Source organism: Chenopodium album, chromosome 14 (assembly GCF_948465745.1).
Source record: "Chenopodium album chromosome 14, dcCheAlbu1.1, whole genome shotgun sequence".
NCBI lineage: Eukaryota > Viridiplantae > Streptophyta > Magnoliopsida > Caryophyllales > Amaranthaceae > Chenopodium > Chenopodium album.
The window spans coordinates 52445538-52466596 of record NC_137847.1 but is presented as its reverse complement, the minus strand read 5'-3'; the positions used below and the strand labels follow the sequence as shown (position 1 = coordinate 52466596).

At 40.8% G+C, this 21059-nt stretch overlaps 2 protein-coding genes and 1 pseudogene across 2 annotated transcripts; 1 reads left to right on the top strand and 2 right to left on the bottom strand.

Annotated features, from left to right (window-relative positions):
• Nucleotides 1–5457: 5457 nt before the first annotated feature.
• Nucleotides 5458–6706, bottom strand: LOC145579537 (syntaxin-125-like). Its single transcript, XM_081636774.1, has 2 exons — nucleotides 6228–6706; nucleotides 5458–5945 (listed from the first exon to the last, which is right to left on the bottom strand). Exons 1-2 carry the CDS (start codon nucleotides 6704–6706, stop codon nucleotides 5510–5512), a joined length of 915 nt encoding a protein of 304 aa, XP_081492900.1. The 3' UTR covers nucleotides 5458–5509.
• A 976-nt stretch (nucleotides 6707–7682) lies between these two features.
• On the bottom strand, nucleotides 7683–13724 carry LOC145579536 (nuclear transport factor 2B-like). Its single transcript, XM_081636773.1, has 2 exons — nucleotides 13404–13724; nucleotides 7683–7930 (listed from the first exon to the last, which is right to left on the bottom strand). Exons 1-2 carry the CDS (start codon nucleotides 13701–13703, stop codon nucleotides 7856–7858), a joined length of 375 nt encoding a protein of 124 aa, XP_081492899.1. The 5' UTR covers nucleotides 13704–13724; the 3' UTR covers nucleotides 7683–7855.
• A 3051-nt stretch (nucleotides 13725–16775) lies between these two features.
• LOC145579534 (putative dolichyl-diphosphooligosaccharide--protein glycosyltransferase subunit 3B pseudogene) lies at nucleotides 16776–18002 on the top strand (annotated as a pseudogene).
• Nucleotides 18003–21059: the final 3057 nt, after the last annotated feature.

Sequence of the window (21059 nt, the reverse complement as noted above, 5' to 3'; positions counted from 1 at the left end):
TCTAGTATCATGTTTAGGTTGCCTCTTATTATTTCTAATATTATGTTATCATGTTAGTACCATGTTAGGTTTAAAGCTTTGATCTTTATTGTTTAGTGACATGCTAGGGGTTTGTTATTAATCTTGTTAGTATCATGCCTAGGATCTTGCTATTATTTTTAAGCTTTATTATACCTTATCATGTTATTATCATGATTATTATTATATATTGATTATTATTTATGTTTCTTGATTATATTTTGTTATTGCTTGATCACGCCTTTTATGCAGGTTTAAAGGGAATTTGTACTTGAAATCACGCTTAATAAGATAATTAATAATTTGGTTTAGGCTAATGTGATTTTAATTCAAGTGATCGCCAATAATAGTCTTATTTGTGCATTAATATTCAACCAACATAGATTAAACAGGGTAGGTTTAATATAATGTTTGTATGTTATTCGAAAAGCGCACATGAATACGAGCAGAACAAAGTAGAGGCCTATTTTATAGGGCGGGTCCTTTCTTTTGTAGATTGGACTCGTACCCTCATCCCCGGACCCTGTTTGGTTCAAGACCTTATGGAGTAGTTGATGGTCCCTTTGGATTGTCTTTTGGGTTTACAAGTTCCTAAAACTTGTTGGCGACTCTTTTTGCTCTTTTTCTTTCCCTTTGGAACGCCACCGTACTTTAGTGTATGATCACAGTGGGGTTCAAGTTTGGGGTTATCATAATGCTTGAAATATTCCCTACAGCTTCATTTGATGCTTTCTTAAGGTGGCGAAGGTTTCAGCCAAGTCCTTAACATGGTCTTCAGATTTTTTGCTTTTGACGATTGAATCGTCAACATAAACTTCCATGTTTCGGCCTTTTTGATCGGCGAAAACCTGATCCACCAGCCTTTGATAAGTCGCCCCCGCATTTTTCAATCCGAAGGGCATCATTTTGTAATTGTACGCCCCGGCGTTCGTGACGAATGCCGTCTTTGCTCGGTCGTCGGGGTGCATGAAGATCTGATGATACCCCGAGAATGCGTCCATGAAACTAAGCAAGGCGTGGCCACTCGTCGAGTCGACTAGCTAATCGATTCTCGGCAAGGGATAGAAATCCTTCGGACAAGCCTTATTTAGGCCCGTGAAGTCAACGCACATTCTCCAGGTACCATTGGCCTTCTGAACCATCACCACATTTGCCAGCCATTCTGGATATTGACAAGGCTCGATGAAGCCTGCGTCCAGCAATCTTTTGACCTCGGCTGCGATGTCTCGGTTCTTATTTGCGGAGTAATTCCGCTTCTTTTGCTTGACTGGCCGACACGTTGGGTCGACGTTAAGCTTATGGAAGATGAGGTCTGGACTTATCCCAGGCATATCGGCTGCCGAGAAAGCAAACACATCTCTGTTGTCCCGAAGGAGTTGAATAAGTTCACAACGGGTGCTCGGATCAAGGTCCATCCCGACTGTTACACATTTCTCAACATCTCCTTCGGTCAACTCGACCGTCTCAGTCTGCTGGTCCAGGTCCATTGTTGATGGACTGGACTCCTCACAATCTGGCCTACTGTCTATATCAGCAGGCGTCCCAGACTTTTTCTTTTTTGGCTGACTCTCTGAGTCTTTCGGCTCAGATGAAGAGCTCGCCTTTTCCTTTTCTGACCCTTTTTCATTGGGTACAGAACCTTGGGCCGAAGCACTTAGACCTTTCGGCTTTTTTGTGCTCGGCTCTCTTTCTTTTTCTTTCTCCTCCTCATCCTCATCGTCATCGTCTGGGCGACTAGTGGATGGCTTGAGGTAGTTGCACCTTCGGGATTCCTTTTGGCTGCCCTGGATCCTTTCGGAGAAACCGACGTCTGAAACGTAAATCATCAGCTTATGATAAGTTGAGACAACCCCTTGGATCTCGTGAATTATGGGTCTCCCCAAGATCACGTTGTACACTGAAGGAGCATCGATGAATAGAAATTCAGTCATGACATTTCTAGCTGCTTCATCGCAGCCGATGGTGACAGGAAGTAGAACCTTCCCATCAGGATAAGTTGAAGCCCCATTGAATCTGGATACTGGGTAGGACACCGGCGTAAGGTGCTTGGGCTTCAGCTTGATTTGATTATAGGCCTTTCGGAACAAAATATTTGCTCCGCTACCACCGTCGATTAGAACTTTGCTGACGTCGTGGTTGGCCACCATGGCGATGATCACCAACGGGTCCTCGTGAGGGTACGTCACCCCCGGCAGTCAGCGGCTGTGAACGTCATGTTCGGCACCGGTGACTGGGGTTGCTGAATATCAGCATGATTCACCTGGTGGGTCAGAGCCCTGAGGTGACGCTTGTGCTCCCTCCGAGAGCATGTTCCTCCCGAGATGACATGGATTGGATGGAATTTTCCTTCCGCAGTTTTGCTGTTCTTTCGGGGGAAGTCGATTACTTGCCGAGAGTCTTTTTCGGACTTCTCAGCCTCTTTCTTCTCGCGGTGATCCGCGATATATTTTTTCAAGTATCCCTTCCGGACCATATCCTCGATTTGGTCCTTCAGCTGGATACACTCCTTAGTGTTGTGTCCCGGTGATTCATGGAACTCACACCACTGATTCTTATTTTTTCGCTGATACCACTCGGGGAGTGGTCTCGGCTTTCTGTAACTTTGCTCCTCCTTCGTCACACTGTAGATCTTAGCGCGCGGAAGAGAGAGCGGAGTGTATGATTCATATATGCCCGCGAAAGGAGCAGATTTTTCTTTCTTCGACTCGTTGGCCGAAGATTGTTCCGAGGCTTTCGCCTTTCCCTTTGCCTTCTGGCCTTGGCCTTCAGACGAGGGTGCTTGTTTTTGTTTCCCTCCCCCAGATTGAGGTTGGTTTTTTGTTTTGTTCCACTCTTCAGTTCGGATGAATTTATCCGAAGCATTCAATGCCTCCTCCAAGGTCTTGGGTGAATTCATGACCATGAAGTCGGAGAACGGCCCAGTTTTGAGACCGTGCTGAAGGGCGAAAACTGCCAGCCCCTGGTCCAGCTGTGAAATGCTGGATGACTCGTTGCTGAAGCGAGTCAGATAGTCTCGGAGGCTCTCGGCCTCACCTTGCTGCAGGCCCATGAGCTCTGCAGTAGTCTTCTCTCGGCGATTTTCCGTGGAAAACTTGCTCTTGAACTTGGAGGACAGATCGTCCCACCCAGTAATTGAGCCTTCTTTAACTCCCTTGGAGATCCACGCTTGCGCGACCCCCTTGAGAGTGGTTGGAAAATACTTGCACCAAGTCGCTTCGGACCTGGGGCTGAGATGCATGTGAGCCTCATATGAGGCAATATGGTCCTTCGGATCCGAATTTCCATCATAAGTAATGTGCGACGGGATTTTAACCGTCGGCACATGAGATTCCAGTATCCATTGCTCGAATGGAGAACTGGAGGGTAGCATTACAGCCTTGCCCTTATTCCCAGCCGAAGGGACCGCGCTCCGCCCTCTCAGAGAGGTAGAAGTGGTTTTTGCCCCTGGCTGGGAGGTCTGGCCCTCGGCTACAGGGTAGGAAAGGCGGCTGTGCACACTCCGTTCCCTATCGCCGAGACGGTCGTGAACGTTTCGGCGAGCAGTTTCTGGCCGAGAGGCAGAACTGCTGCTTTTATGGGTTCTGCTCGTAGTGAGCTGAGTGGAAGACTCCCTGAAGAAGTGAGAGTTCCTGTTTCTCTCCCTCTCAGTTCTCCAGGTATCCTCCTCCCATTCGCCAAGCTCCTTGAAAGAGGAGAGTTTCCCCCCCTCCTGGCCGAGGTTCCTCCGCTGGTTTCTGGTTTACGGAGGGGTTCGGTCGCGTGGAGGTGGCATGTTCTGGGCCTTCATGGCTTCCATGAGGACCGCTAAGGCTCTCACTAACTCCTCCGAGTTGGGCCCTGTCAAGGGTGTCCTCGGCTGAGAGCGAGAGTGGGTGTGAATGCTCCGGGATTGGCTCCGGGCGTGAGATTGGGTCCTTTGAGTGGACCTGTTGTCCTCATTTGACCGAGGCGGGCTCGGTGGATGATTGGACTGGATGATAGGAGATTCGGATCTCTCCCTAGGCTCCTCATGAGAGTCGGGTCCCGCGGAGGGGCTCCTATCCCGAGGAGGAGACAGGCTAGGAGTGGGGCGTTCCAAGGGACCCCCTCCTAGTGATTTTCGGCGTTTTCTCGGAGGAGAAGCACCGTCGTTTTTGTTCTTGCGATTCTTAGCCATTGGAACTAAGATTGAGGTAGAACGATTGAAATTGGCTTAAAGATTTTTTTGAAAGTCTTCCCCACAAACGTTGAGCTAGGTAACGCAAGCTTGTGACCCAAGCGGGAGCATTAAAGTGGTGGAACATGTGGAAGTTTAAGAGCATCTGTGTTCGGTAAGGGCGGTAGCTCATTCAACATACGAATGGAACATAAGCTACTGGCTAACACATATGCAGGGCCGTAGGACAGACCGAAAACAATCCCCACAGACGGCGCCAAATTGTTTCGGGTGAAAACAATGGGACCTTGCCGAAGGTCCAATGAAATGGTGAAGACTGGGCTCGGTCCAAGTGATGTTGGGCCGAGGATTTACTGCACAACAAACACACGTAAACTAGCCTCGGGGGTGTTGCCGAGGAAGGCCCCTCCGATGCTAAAGTCAGTACAATGTGTAGAGAGAAAGCTATGCAAGAGAATTAATTGCTTGAGGCTTTGTGTGAATATCTGTAAAAATGTAATATTGATGGCTTTTATACCTTGGCATATATGGGAGAAGTGGGCCTTGGTCCAATTGACTTGCCTTGTGGACTGATCTTGACTTTAGCACAATTGGAGAATTGAACCTTAACCTTGGGCTTTTAATTGGATCATTTAATGACTAGGCCCAATTGGACTAAATTGGACCCAAACATTTTCTATAATGTATATACGAGTAATTACATTCCTATCTTGCTGACATGGCTTAAGTTATGAAAGGGGCTTCAAGTGCAATGTGTTGGGTACATACTTTTGGCCCAAACGTTCGAGTCTTGCTGTTAATTGTATTTGTTGAGGTTGTTCTTTCTTTCTGTTAGGGTCTTGATCGAATGTGTTTTGCCCTTGTAAATGACTCATTATGGGAGTACAGTGTTGCTATTAGCTACAAGTATTTGTAAATTGTAATTGTATGTTCCTTAAAATACATAGTGTGCTTTTGTTGTTTTCCATCTATCATTCTTTTATCTGTCACAACATTTTTAATTTCTCGATGTCAGAATAGCCCATATAAAATGAAATCGATTTATAGCTTATATACTAGAGGTTATGATATACAAAGAATATATAACTTTTAAGATCAATTATAAAGATCTTATAGTTTTGAACTACCCTAGAAAGATAAAGTACAATTGTTCATATCATACATGAAATGTCATTCAAAATTTTGTAACAAACTTAAAATTTTGAAACTCATCACTACCAACTTAACAAGGTTACGATCCAAAAATGTTCATCCCTAAAAATTGATGTACAAAATCTAATAGTTTGTGCCTTTTTGCTTTCCTTAAATTTGTCCCGTACTTCCCATCTTCCTTTATTAAACCAAATGAGGCAAAATAACATTGATAAACAAAGGAAAAACAAGGACAAAAATAAGCACAATCCCAGCCACAATGGCAATGCAATACCACTTCCTTGAGCTCTTTTGTTGCTCTCTTGCCTCCACAAGTTCATCAGTCCCACGCCTCACGAATGAGCTTGCATGAGCCACGTGGCTTTCGATGTTATTAAGTTGTTGTCCCTGAGCCTCAACTAAAGCAGCCATGTCAAGAAAGACTTGGTGAAGTTCAATCAAATTCTTCTCAATCTCCTTCACAGCATCATGCCTTTCTTGGAGCTCCGATATTGTGTCTAGTATCTGCCCTCTTCCTTGATCTTGTATCGCCTTTTGGAGGAAGTTTTCACTCTCTCCACTCTCGATTAGGTTCTCAATCATCGTCTCATCTGCCTTCTCTCCGGTTATAGTAAAGTACCTAAAAGAATATAAATAGATTAAAAATTTTACTTTCTCTGTTTCCTTCATATTGTAGTTTTACATTTTTATTTAATATTCATATACTAAATTTGATCACATGCTTTTACTAATATAGTTACAAGTTCGTGCATTTTATAAGATGATAGGCTAACATTTAGTTTTTTTAATATTCATATACTAAATTTGACCATATGCTTTTATTAATATACGGAATATTTAATAATTACAAGTTTGTACATTTTATAAGATGTTAGTTTAATTTTTAGTTTACTGCTTGTACCTTCTCTCCATAGTTTCTTTGTACTCGGATTGCATTTTTCCTCTTAGGGCTTGGAAGTTGTCCATCATGTCCTTAAGCTTCTTCCCTAGGCCGCTTACCACTGATGTACGGGTCCTATCAGCCGAGGACCCCGGTCCACAACCAGGCACGTTACGAGCTTGTGCATTCGATTTGTCTAGGGCTTCAAGTTTACCCTTGACGATCTTCACCTTTTTAAGTACTAAAGCCACATCCGAGTCCATTCGAGCACGTAGCTCCTTCATGGTCTTGGCATTGTGGACAACCCTACTTTCTTCGTTCGAGTCTTGGAGCCTCTTGTAAAGCCTCTCTACCTCCTTCATGTCTTCCTTCACCCTCTCCACATCGTCGAAGAACTTGTCAAGGTTCATCCCTCCTGTGGCGGATTCCACATCGTATTTGAAACCTTGTTGATCAAATTCCGAGTGCTTTTTAAACGAGTTTGAAAATAGGTCATTCATTTTTGCTTATATATCCTAGTTGATACTAATATGTTATTCTAACGAACACTAATATGTTACAATTCTTTTGTTAGAATTCAAACAATATTTATTTTCTTCTTCATTCCTAGTGATTGAATATGGTGAAGACAAAATCTTAATTGAAAATTTTTGGTACAATTAGCCTCTTCACCATATGAAGAGAAAAAAAAGTTGTGTAAAGAAAAATTAATCACCAAACTTAAAAAATGGAAGAAAGTTTGTTATTTTGTTTGCTTCTTTTTGGGTTTTGGGGGACGACGAAGGTAAAAACTATTGACGGTTGTAGTTCATAGGTGTTTTGGTCCATACAAAATTCATCCCAAAGAAAAAAAAAAGGGTGGTTTAAAATGATACATTCCTTAATTAGGCTTCTTAATTAAAATTATGAAGTGATATAATCGTAGGAGCATAGCCTTCATTTTGAGTAAGTTGACCTTTCTTCTATTAATTTACTAATTTTCTATCAACATTCTAATTAATTGTAGTATGGTTTAAACTTAGCTTCTATTATTGGTCTAATATAGAGATGCTCCCTTTGGACCAATAAGTTTGCAAATTTAAGTACAATTTAATCTATAACTACTTCTCTTATTGAAAAGCTAATTTTGATTTTTATAAACATGCATTATGAAGCATTCAACTATCATAACAAGTATACAATGACAAAAGTTGAAGATGAATAAAGTCATTTGAACTGAGTTTTTGAAAGATTTGATGTCTCAATGACTAGGGAGTTTAATGCCTTAATATGTGTTGTCCTATTTCATTTTTTACGGTTTTAAAACTCGTCTTAAATCATTATTTATTCTTCCATCTATGCAAAATAAGGATTTTATATACTCCGTATTTGATGATCTAAAAATTATAAAGTTTGACCCAAGAGGTGGTGTCATATATATATCAAACTAACTTTTTAAACAGAGGGAATACCATTAACCCAAAATTGGTCTTCCGGAATCAATGATTTGATCATATTGATCAACTTGTTTGTTCATAAAAATACAATAACTTACTAGCAAATAAAAACTAAATTACCAATACCAAATGAAGAACATTAATTCTGATCCATACATACATATTGTTTGCAATTACAACCAAGATTTATTCGTGGCAAAAGCCATGAGCAAATCAACAATAATTAAGACGGAATATATCATTTTGCACAAAGTAGCTGCCTTGCGTTGTTGGAATCAAATGAAACATCTGCATCAAAATACATCAATCAACATACAAATCACAGTATTAGTAACACTTAACTGCAATTAAACTAGTGCAACCGATTAGGCTAGCATGGTGTAACAATTATGATAGATATTATAGGATTATTATAATATTTGTCGCAGAGTAGGATATATTTGTATATTTTTGTGATATAGTTTGTATTCTTATCGTACTAGGTTTCCTAACGAGATTAGGACTAGTATTGTAACACTATATATATTATTCAATGGTACACACTCCAACCCAAGGAGTTTTCCCGAAATCTAACATGGTATCACAGCCTAGATTTTTTAGGGTTCCACAAAATTAATTTTTCCAAAAAAATCCGATCCTTTCTTTGTTTCTTCCGCAAACTCTAATCCTTCGTGGTATTTTTTCATCACTAAATTGCTACCTTTTTGGCCCACTTTGCTGCAACATCAACTTTCTTTTGTCTTTAGCCTTCTTTTGGTTTCCAGTAACGTAGTGTTTCGGCATAATTAGCAATGGCCAAGGATGATGCTGAACCCACACCTCCTCCTCCTCCTCCACCTTCTAATGACTACCACCCTGCTAATTCTATTAGCAATATCAAGAATGAGGTCCCGGAAATTCTTGATCGTGACAAAGGGAATTATGGTAGTTGGGTTGAACTCTTTGAGATTCATTGTCATTCCTGCAATGTTATCGACCATATAGATCCAAAATCACCTCGTCCTACGGACCTCACCTCGGCGCAGTGGAACCGCCTTGACTCAATTGTGAAAAAGTGGATTTATAATACAATTTCTGCAGACTTACGAAGCACAGTGTTGTACAAGAATGCTACGGCACAAGAGACTTGGGATAGGCTCGCTAATATTTTTCAAGATAATGGTGAAATTCGTGCTATATACCTTGAAAATCAATTTAACAATCTTTTTGTTGAGAATTTTCCAGACGTGTCTTCTTATTGTCAGAAATTGAAGGAACTCAAAGACCAACTTGCTAATGTTGGACAACCCGTATCCGAGAGAACTTTGGTTCTTCGTCTTTGTGCAGGTTTAATTGACTCGGACTATGATGGAGTGGCTCAATCCATCACTCAAATTCGCCCTCTTCCCGGATTTGATGAAGCAAGATCAAGAATTTTGTTAGAGGAGTCAAGAAAATCAGCTAAGGAAAATTTCGGGCAAGCTTTTGTAGCGCAACACAATAACACCACCACCACCACCACCGCGGCAGCCGCCCAACAGCAGCAACCACCGCAGCAGCAGGGCAGGGGTGGTGGTGGCGGTGGGCGTGGCAGCAACAGTAAGGGGCGGGGTGGTAAACCCAAGGGCAAAGGCAGGGGTCGTGGCCAGACCCAGCAGCACCAACAGGCCCAAGCCCAGACCACCCCACCCAATTCTTCAAGCCCAACGCAGCAGCAGTTGTGGGCAAGCTTCCAGCAATGGGCCCAGCAGGCCACATGGGCCAGGCCGCCAGCACCGTTCCCTGTCCAACAGCACCAACAATCCATTCTTGGACAGCCCAGACCTCAGCAGGCCTACGCGGCCCAATATGGGCAGCCCATGACTCCTACGGACTTGGCATCTTCCTTCTCTACAATGACTCTTCCAAATCCCGACAATCAGTGGTACGTGGATTCGGGTGCCACATCTCACATGACAAATAATGCTGGTAATCTCTTGCCCCTTTTTAATTTAAGCACTAAAAATCATATTTTAGTTGGCAATGGTCATCGTATTCCAGTAACAGGTTATGGTCATGGCACTATTCCACATCCTAAAACACCTCTTATTTTACGTGATGTCCTCCTAGCACCTAAACTCATAAAGAACCTTATTTCAGTTCGTAAATTCACCACTGATAATTCCGTGTCTATTGAGTTTGATCCTTTTGGTTTTTCTGTGAAGGATCTTCGTACGGGGACAATAATAACGAGATGTGATAGCTCGGGAGATTTATATCCAGTCAAAATCACCAAGTCCACTCCTTCAACCTGTCTAGCTACCTCCCTTACTGTTGTCTCCCCATCTACTTGGCATAGCCGTCTAGGACATCCTGGAGCTCAAGTTTTTAGCTATCTTAAGTCTAAAAATCATATTAATTGTAATAAGGAGCATGACTCCACTTTTTGCAATTCATGTCAATTAGGAAAACATACTCGCCTTCCCTTTGACAATTCTAATAATACTACTGTTTGTGCTTTTGATATTATACATGCCGATTTATGGACATCTCCTATTCGTAGTTCTCAAGGTCACAAATATTATTTAGTCTTATTAGATGATCATACTCATTTTGTGTGGACAATTCCTCTAAAATACAAATCTCAAGCTTTTCAATCTTTTATTAATTTCCGAAATTATGTTGAAACCCAATTTGAACGTCAGATTAAATGCTTTCAATGTGATCATGGTCGGGAATTTGATAATGACCCTTTTAAGCAAAAATGTATTGACCATGGAATGCTTTTCCGCTTCTCTTGTCCACACACATCCTCACAAAATGGCAAAGCCGAGCGTATGATTCGTACACTTAATAATATTAAGCGTACAATTCTTTTTCATGCGTCTCTCCCCCCTTCGTATTGGTTTTATGCTCTTGAAACGGCCACTTATCTCTTAAATATTTTGCCAACAAAAGCCCTTAAACACAATACTCCTGCTTTAGCCTTGTTTGGAAAAACTCCTTCATATGATCATATCCGTGTCTTTGGGTGCCTCTGTTTTCCTAATTTATCTGCTACAGCTCCACATAAATTAGCTCCTAGATCTACGCCATGTGTGTTCTTGGGTTATCCTATCGACCATAGAGGGTATAGATGTCTTGATCTCACCACCAATAAAATAATCATATCGCGTCATGTCACCTTTGATGAAGCAACTTTCCCGTTTCGAAATTTAGCTCATTATCGTAGCAAAGATTATGATTTTTTAGGTGATGACTCTCCCTCACCTCACTTGCTGCACCCTTTTCTCCATAGCACGCAAAACCCAAGCCCAAACACACCTCAACCACAAAATGGCCCAACACCATCTGTCAGCCCACAAACCGGAGCAGTGGGCCCAGCAGCCCCTGTCCGCCCACTCAGCCCACCTACCTTGCAGCCCAACTCCCCTGGCAGCCCAGCAGCATCTGTCCAACAGGCTACTCCGCAGGCAGGCTGCGGCAGCCCAACGTCAGCCGCGGGTAGCCTGCGGACCCCACTGCCCACACCCACCTCGGCCGCCAACGCCACCACACCCACCGGTGCTTACACTCCGCCACCTATGCGTGGCATTTTGCCCATACAACCCACTCGGCCACCACCTCCCTCTCCCCGAGTCACCCGTAGTCAACGGGGAATTTTTAAGCCAAACCCGAAATATTGTAACCTCACCGTTCAACCTTCGGGTCCCCATCATCATAAATCACCACTTCCAAAGTCCTATAAACAAGCTTTAAATGACCATAATTGGAATGCGGCGATGAATGATGAATATAGTGCTTTAATTAAAACAGGGACATGGGAATTAGTGCCTAGGCCTGCGGGGGTGAATGTTGTTAACTGTATGTGGCTCTTTAAGCATAAATACAAGTCTAATGGTGACCTTGAGAGGCACAAAGCTCGTCTTGTATGTGATGGCAGGTCGCAGGAAATTGGTGTAGATTGTGATGAGACTTTCAGTCCGGTAGTTAAACCGGCCACTATTCGCACTGTTCTCAGTTTAGCTATGGCTAAAAAGTGGTCGATACATCAATTAGATGTCAAAAATGCATTTTTACATGGTGACTTGCAGGAAACTGTTTATATGCACCAACCTCCGGGTTTTATTGATCAGAAAGCACCCACTCATGTTTGTCGACTCCGCAGGGCTCTCTATGGTTTGAAGCAAGCTCCAAGAGCTTGGTACCAACGCTTTGCAAATTTTCTCATCAAATTGGGTTTTGTCATCTCTCAGAGTGACAACTCTCTGTTTATTTTTCGGCAGGGTGATGAAATGGCATATTTGCTTCTATATGTTGATGATATTGTATTAACTACCTCTTCTGACAAGTTGCGTGCAGGGATCATATCTCAGTTGCAAACTGAGTTCCCTATGACTGATTTGGGTCCATTGAGTTATTTTTTAGGGATAGCGGTAACCCGTACTCCCTCTTATTTGCTACTTTCACAGGAAAAGTATGCACATGAGATTTTAGAGCGTGCCGGTATGGGCTCATGTAGACCTGCAGCTACTCCAGTTGACACTAAGTCAAAACTTAGTGCAGATGCAGGACCACCATTTCGGGATCCGACTTTGTATCGCAGTTTAGCAGGTGCTCTCCAATACCTCACTTTCACTAGGCCGGATATTGCCTATGCGGTACAACAGGTGTGTCTTTTTATGCATGATCCTCGGGAACCTCACTTTGAGGCTTTGAAACGCATTCTGCGTTATATTCAGGGTACCATTGATCACGGCTTACATTTATATCCGACTGTTTCTCATCGACTTATTACTTACACTGACGCTGACTGGGGAGGTTGTCCCGATACCCGACGTTCCACATCGGGCTATTGTTGTTTCCTTGGGGACAACCTCGTGTCTTGGTCATCTAAGCGTCAGCATACTTTGTCTAAGTCGAGTGCGGAGGCGGAATATCGAGGCGTCGCGAATGTTGTCTCAGAGGCATGTTGGCTTCGTAATCTTTTACTTGAGTTACATTGTCCTCTACGGCAGGCTACTATTGTTTATTGTGATAATGTCAGTGCAATCTACCTTTCTGGCAACCCGGTACAGCACCAACGCACAAAACATGTGGAGATGGATATTCATTTTGTTCGAGAAAAGGTTGCTTTAGGGCAAGTTCGGGTTTTGCATGTTCCTACTAGATATCAGTTTGCAGACATTTTCACCAAAGGCCTACCACGAGATTTATTTCTGGAATTTAGGTCCAGTCTTAGCGTACGCCCTCCTCCCGCTACGACTGCGGGGGTGTGATAGATATTATAGGATTATTATAATATTTGTCGCAGAGTAGGATATATTTGTATATTTTTGTGATATAGTTTGTATTCTTATCGTACTAGGTTTCCTAACGAGATTAGGACTAGTATTGTAACACTATATATATTATTCAATGGTACACACTCCAACCCAAGGAGTTTTCCCGAAATCTAACAAATTACACTTTCAACCAACGAGAAACTAGTAAAATATCGATCTTCTCTTTCTTTATTTTCCATATACAACCCCTATACATTACGGGGTTGTAAGAGAACATGTGGTACAACTGTTGTATAATAAAATCTTTACATAAAAATCCTTGTATAACCAAAACCAATATAAAGAATATATATACTAGTATATAGCAAAAACAGTCTATCAACTCTCAATCTAATGATTTAATATAGTGGACACTACACACTAGTGCTTTGATATAAGGGTTAAGAATTATAGGGATTTTAACTCTAAATATTTTAGGACGACATTTAACATTAACAAGCAAAAACTTGAGTTATTACCTGGCTAAATCGTAGCTGATGTTCTTCTCCAGCCAACTGCAAACTGCCACTCACAAAGACGATTATACCTCCATTGATCGAAGAAGGTTGAGTATCAATGGTGCTAATCGAATGGCGACATTGATTGAATGGCAAACTATTGATCTTGTTAGAGATTTCCTCTACACCTTGAAACTTTTGTCCTTCAAAAGTGAGCAAAGAAGTTGGTTGATAAAGAGATTTAAGAGAAGGACGTTCATTATCAAACAAATTGTAGTAATGAACTACAAATGATGTTCCTAACCCTTCGTAATCTTCCATTTTTTTTCTTCTCTTGGTTAAAATTTCTTTCTCTTTGAACTATATTCTTAGGGGATACTAATATATAAAGGGAATAACATAACTTTATCATTTTTTTTATTCTCTCTTTTTTGAAAGAATATTTCTATAAAGTAAGCAAAGCATAAAATGTGTCTAATGCGGCATACAAAGATGCTTCAAGATGGTATGGGACGTACTGCTTCTTGTTAGTTTTTGGAACATCCAATTTTATATTGTAGCCCCCTTGAACTATTAGAGGGTTATGAGGTTCTCCCTCGAGTCGCACCACTTTAGAATATAAGTCCTTCTGATAATTTTCTTTGCTAGAAAGAGGAAAGTTTTTCAAAATAACCAATGTAACATTGACTATTTTCCCTGTATTTTAACAAGTGTTATACTTCGACCAAACACTTATGTCAAGACACAATTTTGACAATTAATTTATCTAATTATATGTTAGTAAAATCTTAAGAAAATTGATATTATGATAGCTTAGTATATATTACAAAGAATCCAACAATGTATTATATAATAACATTTATTTATCATATATTAGTTGATTAATCAAGTCAAACCCAATATATAAATAGTAAAAAAGTCAAAGTGCAACACTTATTAAAACACGAAGAAAGTATATATTATCATTTATTAATATCAATACAATATAAAAAGTTCTTTTAATAGTCTATTAATAATGGTAATTCTTTTACAATATGGAGTACCAATTTACCAATGGAATGTAGCTATAACATATTAGTAGATTGTATAACTAAGATGATTTTTCTTTCTAGTAGAGGGGATTTATGGAATTGTGCTATAAAGTTGGACGAGAATTGTCTGCTGTGGTTCTACGCAAAGGTACAGATCTCATAAAGGGAAAGAGGCAAAGAGGCAAAGAGCATCCTTTTTTGCATTATGCATTAGCTTTTCCTTTGCTGAAACCTATTATATGTTTACAATTAGTTCCATCCTCTTGCTATCGAAGAGTTCTAGAACCCATGTATTGTGTTATTAATAATGTTTTATCTTTTTCTTTATCGGCAAAATTAGCTGGAACAACACAAACTATTACTCCTACTTGGCTTCGCTTATCAGTACGAACTTTAAGTAGAGTAATGAACAACACGAACTTCAAACTCTGGGATTGGATGCGGTAAATGACATAGATGATTTCCGGTGCCGAAGAGTCCAACGAATTCTAACTACTTATGTTTGTAAAGTCTCATTCTCAAGAAGGGTGTGTTTGGAATGAACCAAGAAAGAGTTGTGACTAGAGCAGTCAAAAGCTGACCCGACCCGAAATACCGACCCTAACCCGTCTGAACCCGAAAAAAATGGTGATCCGAACCCGACCTAACCCGACCTGAAACCAACCCTAGACCCGAGTTGACCCGAGTATTTGAGACCCGAACCCGACCATGAACCGACCTAGAGAGGACCCGACCCGAATGTGACCCGTAAATTATTGACCTGAACCGAACCCGACTCGAACCCGAGAATGACCCAAACCCGATTTAACCCGTCAAAACCCGAATTCAACCCGACCTGTTACTAACCCGACCCGAGTTCAACCGACCCGTTCCTAACCCGACTCGATTTTAAACCCGACCCGAAATAAACCCGACTTGTTATTGACCCGACCCAAATTCAACCCGACTTGTTATTGACCCGACCCGAATTTAAACTCGACCTATTACTAACCCGAATTTTAGGATTTAGGAATTTTTAGGATAAAAAGAGTACTCCGTATTGACTATTGAGTTTCAGGCTTTTTTTCAATTTATTAACATGGATTCCAATTATAAAACAAAAGTGGCCTTTCTCATCTTACTTGACTTATCTCTTACATAATCCTCGTCAAAGAAAAACTGAACTGGATAGCAGCAAAAAAAAAAAAAAAAAAAAAAAACATAAAAAAAAAATACACGGGACCCAGACAATAGCAAGTCTTTCTCATCTTACTTGACTTATCTTTTTTTTATTATTATTTTTTTTAAGGGAATTCAAATTTTTGACTTGAACCACACCCGAGACCGACTTGGAAATGACCCGACGTGATTATAACCTGCAAATTATTGACTTGCCAATTTGAACTCGAAAATGACCAGATAAGTTTAAATGACCCAACTTGATTGTAACCCGCAAATTATTAACTAAACCCGACTTGAACCCAAGAATGACCCGACTTGGAAATGACCCGATTATAACCCGCAAGTTTTTGACTTGAACCGAACCCGACCCGAACCCGAGAATGACCCGACTTGATTATGACCCGCAAATTATTGACTTGAACTGACCCCGACTCAAACCCGATAATGATCCGACCTAATTATAACCCGAAAATAATTGACTTGAACCGAACCCGAACATGACCCTAACTCATTTAAACCCTAAAAAACCCGAATTTAACCCGACTTGTTTTTCACCCGACCCGAATGTAACCCGACCTAAACCCGACCCGAACCCGAAAAGATGTATGACCCGACGTGACCCGACTCAAGCATGACCCAACCCAAACCCGACCCACATAGGTCTTGAAATTAACCCATATTGACCCGACCCGAGATGACCCGACCCACACAAACCCGACTCAAACCCGACCCATTTACCCGAATTGACAGCTCTAGTTGTGACACGTCAATTATTTAAAAACTATGTGTTGTGTAAAGTCCATAGTAGAATTTGTTATATACATCCGGGTGCAACGTACATCCAACTAACCCAAAATTAGTTTTGCTCTTCATTTGATGATTAAATAAAAAAAAATCATTAAAATGAGATTAAAATACCCATACATGTACAGTACATTCGAGTGTATATAACAAGCTCTCAAGCTAGAGCTACCATACCAAATTGCCAATGTGTAATACTCTGTAATTATAATATTTGGCAAACCGGTTAAAATTAAGCGGGTCAAACTCATGCCAACTTTTAAAAACGATATCAATGCACAACTCATGACCCACTAGTGTGCCGGGTGACCCTTTTCGTGCGTGCCAACTCAACTCGTCTCGTCATCAGTGAGTCAACTCACCATCTTGACTTGTAAAACCCCCATCCTCAGTCCACCCACCATCCCTAACCTCACTCCCAATTTCTCTGCGATCCATCCCTCACAAATCTCCCACCTTCCTCCAACAATGGCGTCACCCCATCTCACCACCACCATCTTCCTCGTCTCCCTCCTCCTCTCTCTCTCCTCCACCACCTCAACACCCACCAACGACCTCATCTCCGAGCTCCAACACCTCCAATCCGGCGCACCCAACGGCGTCCTCCGCCTCACCGACCACCTCCTCGGCCGCATCCTCTCCCTCCCTCGTCCTCGCCCTTTCTCTCTCCTCATCTTCTTCGACGCAACCCAACTCCACGACAAATCTGAACTCCAACTTCCAACCCTCAAATCTGAATTCTCCATTCTCTCTAAATCATTCCTCCATAACAACAAAGACTCCCCAGATTCCCAGAAACTCTTCTTCTGTGACATCGAATTCAAGGATTCTCAACGATCTTTCAGCTTATTTGGGGTTAATTCACTTCCCCACATTCGCCTCGTTTCGCCCTATGTCGAAAATCTCAAGAACTCGGATCATATGGATCAGGGTGACTTCTCGAGACTCGCTGAATCAATGTCTGAGTTCGTCGAGTCAAAGACGAAACTCACTATTGGCCCACTTCAACGCCCACCCATGTTCTCTGGTAAGCAGATTACCTTCTTCTTAATCGTTTTGATGATTTGGGCACCTTTTGCTGTGAAGAAGATTCTAGCAGGTCAGACATTGTTGCATGATTATAAGCTATGGTTGTTTAGTGCTATATTTGTATACTTTGTTAGTGTTTCTGGGACTATGCATAACATTATTAGGAAGATGCCAATGTTTATAACTGATAGAAATGATCCTACAAAGTTGGTGTTCTTTTACCAAGGTTCTGGGATGCAATTGGGTGCTGAGGGTTTTGCTGTTGGGTCTTTGTATACTGTTGTTGGTTTGCTTCTTGGGTTTGTTACCCATGGACTTGTTAAGGTTAGGAGTGTCACCTTTCAACGGTTGGCAATGGCCGTGGCTTTGATCGTCTCGTTCTGGGCTGTGAAGAAGGTTGTTTATCTTGATAATTGGAAGACTGGGTACGGCATTCATGCTTACTGGCCTTCGAGCTGGTAATCGAGTTGATGATAATCGATTTTTAGTGTTGAGGAAATGTTGGTTGCTAAGAACACTATTTTAGATTGTAACCATGACAATTTTTGTTATTGCTCAGGACATATACATGGAATGAAAATTTCTAGTTATAGTTTCATGAGTTGTGCCTCTTTTGATTGATTTTGTTTGATTTATGGCTTATGCTATTTTTTGAGCTTGTTCATGTTTTATGGATGCCATATCATTAGTCTATACATTTACTTTACTATGTTTAAATCATTGGGTTCATAGATGGAATTGGTGTATGGCATTATTCTTGTTTATGGGTGCCCAGTTATGGTTGATAATGCACTAACTACCTAGTGTGGTGATTTCATCAATCAATGGAATTATGATTAACAGTGTGCTAGCTAAAAGAGTGAGAGGAATTTAGTGTATCTAAGATTGGGTGTCTGTGTGCATGCGATGTTCAAACAACACACAACTACACAATGTTGGGTTCCATTGATTGATGGAATAATTGATATTAAGTGAGTTTAGGCATATATAATCTGCACAATAGCTGCTTATCTATAACTTGAAGCATGTTCCCTTCATTGAACTTGAAGTGGATTGGATTATGGAGGAAATCTTCTAGGTGTTGGGACTTGTTCATTCTTATAGTAATGAATCAGTTCATATGGTCAGACTAGTACACTTGATAGGATAATATACCTCAGGAAAGAAATGAATTCCTGGTGAATAATTTACCATAGTTTGATCATTGTTATTATTTTTATGGTTTCCTTGGCAAAAGATTGCACACCCAAACAAAGTAAGGGGTCCATTAGAATTGGCAACTTGAGATCCCTTTGTCAGCATTTTTTCTTCATGTATCTTAAAGTAGGATAGAGATGAGATCCTCCGAATTGTAATTCACTGATACCCCTCATTCTGTAGCTCTTTTCCAGTAGTTTTCATGGAAGCACATTTTGTTTATCCAACATTGTGGAAATTGATCGGGAGTTTCTAGTTTTGAAAGACTGCTCTTTGTTGGTTTAGTTATGTGTAAATTAATGGGCAGAAGATAGGATGTTATCTGTAATAAGAGTTTGTTAGGCATTACTTTTGCTGCAAAAAATCTTCATAAAGGTCATGTTTCCACACTTCGGAAACATATCATCTCAATAGTTCTTGGGGGTACTCAGGCAGTCCTCTTTTTAGATTACAGATCTTTACCTGTAGGTTCTTGTCTTTCATTAGATACCCATAATCCCAGCTTTAATTTATACCTATCTTTTGAAAGGAAGACAAATATGAGGTTAGTATTGTAACTTGTAAGCAAGTTAATAGATGTTCCTCCCCTGTCTTTCCAGAAGCTCATTATCTAACCAAGAATGAAAGAAAAATTTAAATTCTGAAACAGGAAAGGACCTAAAGAATTTGCTAGCCTATCTGAGAGGTTAATGCGATGTACACAACTATGGGACATCTTTTATCTAAATCTTGACTATTTTCAGAATGCACAAAGTCATGAAGAAAGATTAAGTTTAACTGTTAAGATTTCAGTAAACCTTGTGTTTTTTATTGCCACATTTGTGCAGTTTTCTATTTCCAAGTGTTTCAAATTTTAGCATCTGCTCCTGTTTCCATATCCATGCAAGTGGATGCAACTTAGGGAGTTACATCTGCGAAGAGATGCTTTATGTTGTAGGACTTGTAGCATCGATATTATTCAAGTCTTTTACGCATCTTGTATAACTTTTCTTGCTCCTCATCTGGTTTGTGGTGTTATCCATAATAATTTCATAAATAATCCCTCTCTGGATAGAACTAGCTGGATCAGTCAGTAGCTGTCTGATACCCAACTTTGCAACTCTGTTTGCAGTTTAAATTTTACCAGGTTTTCATGGTTATCAGCTGTTATCAGGGGCAGATTGCAGAAAGTTTTCTCTTTTAATATGATATGGGAATTATTTGATATATGTATAGGTTCGAAACTCACAATTGTTTTCATGAGCTAATTAAAAGAATTACTTCAAGATACATCATACATGTCTTCTGTTTAGTTACAGTTTTCTTGCCAGTTTGAACATGAACTACTTTTTAGGGTTGGTGTTGTGAATATTTTGCGTGAACAGCTCTTTAATAGTAGTTTGAGGCAATTAATTTTCTTAAGCAGCTTTTATGGCTTTGTTATTGAGCAGTCGTCAGGTTCATTATTGCTTTGTTATTTGAGCAGTCTTCAGGTTCAACTGCAGTCTGCCTTGCACTCTTTCAAGCCTTTCAGAGTGTAAGGAGTTTACCACTTCTTTTATAGCTTATTATAATAACTTAAGCATCGGAGGGAATTTTGTTATCCCCCTATGTCACTCCCAGGCTTTGCTGATTGCAAAGCTGATAGACCGTCTCAACAGGGCACAGGTTGCCAACTTGCCATTGATGTGCCTCTGTAATGTACTTATCTTTAAAATTCTGATGCTGTGTTGACTATATAATCCGTGGATTGCATTATAAACCATTGCTAAGACACCAACATAATAGAATAAGTAGATAAGAGAAAAACCAAACACGGTTACTTTTCATAGAACTTAATTAAAAAACAATAAGCCATTCCTACTTTTCATCACAAATTCCTGACCGACATTATTTCAGTAATGCATTTTAGATGAGCTGCTATGGTATATATGTTCCATAGATGGTCACTCCTGTTATGCATATGGGTAGACCTCTTTTTGTCAATTCCACCAAGAACGCCATCCACGAGCAAATCATTACAATCCTTCCCCATCCAAATCATCTGCTTACAACATCTAGCCTCGAAATGAATACTAAAGAAATCATTGCCCATTATCTCAACAGCACAATCTAAGGTTACTTTGGATGCACAAACCCAAAATGCTGGGTCAGAGGTAGGCTCTGGGACATAGATGATGTTGGAGTCAGGTGCCAAGCCGTTGTCAGGGGCAATGTCAAACTCTAAAACAGTTGCTACAGTAGGGTGTGAAAGCACCACAATGGCCAAGCTGATGGCTAGGAAGAACTGCGACATTGATCTAACCGCCATTTTTCTTTACCTTGTGCAGTGAAGAGTTTTGCTTGGGAATAAAATATAGTATGGAAGTCCTGTGTATAGTGTGGGAGGTTTTCTTTATATAAGATTTTGTGGAGTGATGCTAGTATGCTAGGTAAGTGTAACGTTCAGTTAGTGGTAAATTTAAAGGTGTGAAAGAAA